General features: G+C 45.2%; 1 protein-coding gene across 1 annotated transcript in view; it reads left to right on the top strand.

The window, feature by feature from the left end:
- Positions 1–1957: 1957 nt before the first annotated feature.
- T265_12666 (hypothetical protein) overlaps positions 1958–4297 on the top strand; it is a gene marked incomplete at both ends in the record, with an annotated part of 41324 nt that continues 38984 nt past the window's right edge. The window contains 2 exons of the mRNA XM_009164848.1: positions 1958–2056; positions 2082–2458. Of these exons, the coding sequence (XP_009163112.1) occupies positions 1958–2056; positions 2082–2458 (476 nt within the window). The remainder of the gene's footprint in view (positions 2057–2081; positions 2459–4297) is intronic.

The raw sequence follows: 4297 nt of genomic DNA, 5'->3' as shown, positions 1-4297 counted from the left end.
ATTGGCTACTAGAAATAACGCAATACAACACAGCCGGTGAAGATGTATCCACGTAATTACTATTCTGAAACTGTCGCCACTGGTGTGCTCAATTTATAGGGCAAGTTTTTCTTCCAGTTTACCAGCTATATGTCCCGTAGTGATGTTTTTCTAAACTAAAATATCTTTCTCCCATTCAAAAACGTCAGTAGCTCGCTAAACATTGGGCACCAAAAGAACCTCCCATTTCCAACGAGACACATGCTGATCCAAACGCCCAATAAAAGTCAACTTTAATCTCGTCTAAGCTAGACTATTGACTTTCCCTGGTCGAGATGTACAGGCACGTGTTAATCGTGCATGTGAGCTAGGTTTGTTCAGCTGTCCGCTATGACCGACGTGGGTAACATCTGGTCAGTTGATTAGGCATCGTGGACAACTAGTCACATTTCGGTCATTTACATCAGCTGGATTTCCATTGATATATTGTGTTAGCAACAATAGTGTCTTTTGTCAATTGAAACTCAGGGTTCCAGGCCTCCACTACTTTTGGGACGGTCGTAGGCCGGATATTCGGACTGTATTTATATAATACACTGCTCTCACCGCTAAAGATTCTGGGATATTTACCGACCGATAGGAACCTGGCAGGTGTACATCTTCGCAGTCTACTTTTATTCAACACAACATAGGGCATGCGATCAGTATTTTTAAGTGCTATGGCGCGACACGATGGTGTTGAATGGGGTGAGGTTAGAGGCGCTGGTTACTGGTTTCCTGAGAATTCCAGGGGGCATTTATACCCAATAATGTTTTGCAAGATGTTTAGGGTTCAGTCTCGAATGCGGGTAGGGCTTGTTTCACGGGGGAATGAGAGGTCAAGAACATCGTACGGAAGAATAATATATCGGAGATAGAGAGGGAGGAAGCCTTCGTTTTGTAGTGAAGTACAACGAGATTGAATCTCTGAAGGAGCCACGAATAAAACATCACCACATTTCCCCCAAAATGTTTCCATGAATACAGAGGAGATTTTCCCGAGCTGATTTGTGGTACGATGAATAGTGTTTGCGTACAATGGCAGCGGATGGAAATCGAACATGCGACAGTCTACACAAAGTGTTCATGAACTTTAATCTGTCTGCTGAAAGAAGTTTTTTGGGGGCGGTTGCCATTTCAGTTTATTTTCCAACGTCGTTTATTAGTTTCTTTTGGTTTTTAGTAGCTGTATTCAAACATCTGCTGTGTGCGAAAATCCGTTTTCTTTGGATTTCCGCAAGCATGGAATAGACTGTTTCAAATGTGTTGGATTTACAGACTACCAGTCTAGCTCCCATTACTGTGATGGTTGACGCCCAGAGCGTTTAACTTTCTGCAGTGTCATGTAAGTCTTACCACGGATATAAGTCTCAGGAAAAAAGCGATACGGTGTAGAGCAAAAGATATAAAAGCCTTGGTTATACTGGCATATATTCAAATGGACAGTGGGTGACTGACAAGCCAAAAATCCTGATGCCCAAGAAACATAGATGATTTTTAAACCATCACAACTCCACCACACACTCATGCTTCACATTACTCTGTCTTTGAAACATCAAAATAGAAAAATATTAAGAAAAGGAGGCAAAATAGAATAATGATGGCGACGGATGAAACCAATGGAGAGGGTATAAACTCTTCGGCTTATCACCCATCGTTACACGGGCCACATTGCACCTATTTCCTCCCTGCAGACGAATTAGGCCGCCAAGTTTATAAGACATCCAAATTTCTTGCTCTATGAGGCGTGAGTTTCGGTCGAGGCTACCTCCTTTTGGATTAGCTGGAAACCCTGAAACTCCCTGAATCCTTGGAACAGCCGAAGCCATTGATAAACGAACTAAAGACATTTTCATTCGTCCGGCCGCTCAAGCGGACCTTAGTTGCTGTGTCCCGTTGCTCCTCGCCGTCGTATCTGCGTGTTTCACCATGTCTTTAGGAGGTGGATATAATTATTCGTACATCTTCAAATACATTATTGTCGGAGACATGGGTGTCGGGAAAAGTTGTCTTATGCACCAATTCACGGAGAAGAAATGTAAGCTTTTCCACATTCTTCACAGGGTATTTTTAAAGTTATCCCGGATTGTCCACATACCATTGGCGTGGAATTCGCTACCAAAATAATCGAACTTGATGATCAAAAGATTAAGTTGCAGATATGGGATACTGCAGGTCAGGAGCGTTTTCGTGCGGTTACCCGGTCATATTATCGGGGTGCTGCTGGCGCGCTACTGGTGTATGACATAACCCGAAAATCCACATTTAATCGGATACACACCTGGCTTTCGGATGCCCGACGACTTACCTGTCACAACACAGTAGTTTTCCTAATAGGCAACAAGGCCGACCTAGAGGAGCAACGTGACGTTAGTTACGAAGAGGCGAAACAACTGGCTGACGAAAACGACCTGATGTTTCTGGAGTGCAGTGCCAAGTCGTAAGTAACTGGATTTTCTTACTGATTGGTATTTGTCGTCAACTTTACTTATCTATCGTTTTAATTCCGACTTGTTCCGCTGAATTAATGGGTTCGGGCATTCTGTAGGTCTCCTGCAACTCCGTGTTCCCAATACAATGGTCTGACCCGCACTGTTCAGTTTTCCAGTGAGCGCTCGTCTGGCCTGTTGGTAAAGCAGGCTCTCCGAGACAGTTGGGGAGAATAAGTACTAGTGGTGCACCGAGTACGGAAATAACAGAGGTATCAACTTCACTTCATTCGTAACGATATTCTCGGTGTCGCTTGTCCTTCGTCACCTTGTAATGGCCCACAATGCATTGATGTGAGAATTGAAACCGACTTTCTGTCTAGAAGGGGTTGCTTTGACCGCACATTCAAACTCTCGGGTACTGTATTTATGTTGTCAGACGACCCAATCTTTCGATAAACGGCACGCATGCATTCAAACGGCTGTCTTCAACGAATATATTCCCCTGCCGTTCTCCCCGATGAAAAGTCACTGACACCCATGTATTCATGCATCAGTTATATCAGAATACTTGTTCCACAATCCAGATGAATAAGTTGTAAGTTATAATTCACTAGGAAACGGATTTACTCCCGGAGAAGACAAGACTAGGGGCCATGGTCAGCAGTGCACAACCACAATTTATTTGAAAGCTTTATTTTAAAGAAAAGGATAAAAATTCATGCGGAAGGGACTTCGAACTAGCCTACAACAATCATTCCGGGATGCATATACTTCCAAACTCATTCGGTCAATCTGGATAGGAACTAACGAGAAGAACGCCATTGACATCGATTAGCAGTCATCTCTTACAGCGTGTTCAACAGTTCACAGTGGATACCAGGCAATCGATATACGTCTGTGCTATTAGCGTTCCCCGAAAAAATAAACCTTAGATATTAGCCAATTCTTTTAGTTAGTATATCTCTGACGAGCTCGGTCGATCACACTCCCAACCAAGGGCATCAAGATCTTAACCGTCAACAGCCCATCCGCTTGCGGTTCGACAGGCATAACTAGTGGAAACTTTGGGTGAGGAATGTAGCAGTCGCATGAGCAACGGGAAACAGTTATCGGTTCACCCATCTGGTTAAGCTGGTCAGCTTTAAGTGCATTTCCCGTTAAACACCACCGCCTCGTGGTCAGGCATTTGAGCTAAAGACAGGTCGAGGATCGTAATTGTCTTTCTCTCTAGACATGGGCGTCCTGGTGCTGGTCAGCTGTGCATTTCCCGTTAAACACCACCGCCTCGTGGTCAGGCATTTGAGCTAAAGACAGGTCGAGGATCGTAATTGTCTTTCTTTCTCTCCATGGGCGTCCTGGTGTAACGGTGATACCACTGATCGGGAGGCACGCGAGTAGTATGTGTTGTTCGTAGAATTTCGCTTTGCGTCGACTGAAAAAGGGAATTCTGTTGCGGAATTCGTGGGGCCACTTTGCAACATTTGCTTGGATTTGACCGACGAATGAGTGGAGGCAACGAATCTCTAGGAAGACTCGTTTGGGAGATCTGTGTCCAGTTTAGAGTTTTGCTTCCCTGTTCAATGGTCTGTAACCGGTCAGTTGGCATCTTCGAATAAATAACTCCGCAGCGAAGGCCTTCCTTTCATTTGGTGCCGTGACCAGGATAAGGATGAAGATCCCGTGGCCGCAACCCTTTGAGGATGGGGATGTTCGGACCTTCCTGGAGGACTTTGAGGAAATTGCGGAGGCTGCCGGGCTGGAGACCGACCGGGGTAAGTTGGCAGCGCTGAAGACCCTCCTGAGGGGCCGGGCGAAGGCGGCCCTGGATGCGGCCAGAAGAGGCCCTC

This window comes from Opisthorchis viverrini (genome assembly GCF_000715545.1).
Source record: "Opisthorchis viverrini unplaced genomic scaffold opera_v5_9, whole genome shotgun sequence".
In the NCBI taxonomy this organism is placed as follows: domain Eukaryota; kingdom Metazoa; phylum Platyhelminthes; class Trematoda; order Opisthorchiida; family Opisthorchiidae; genus Opisthorchis; species Opisthorchis viverrini.
This window is presented reverse-complemented; position numbering and strand designations above follow the sequence as displayed.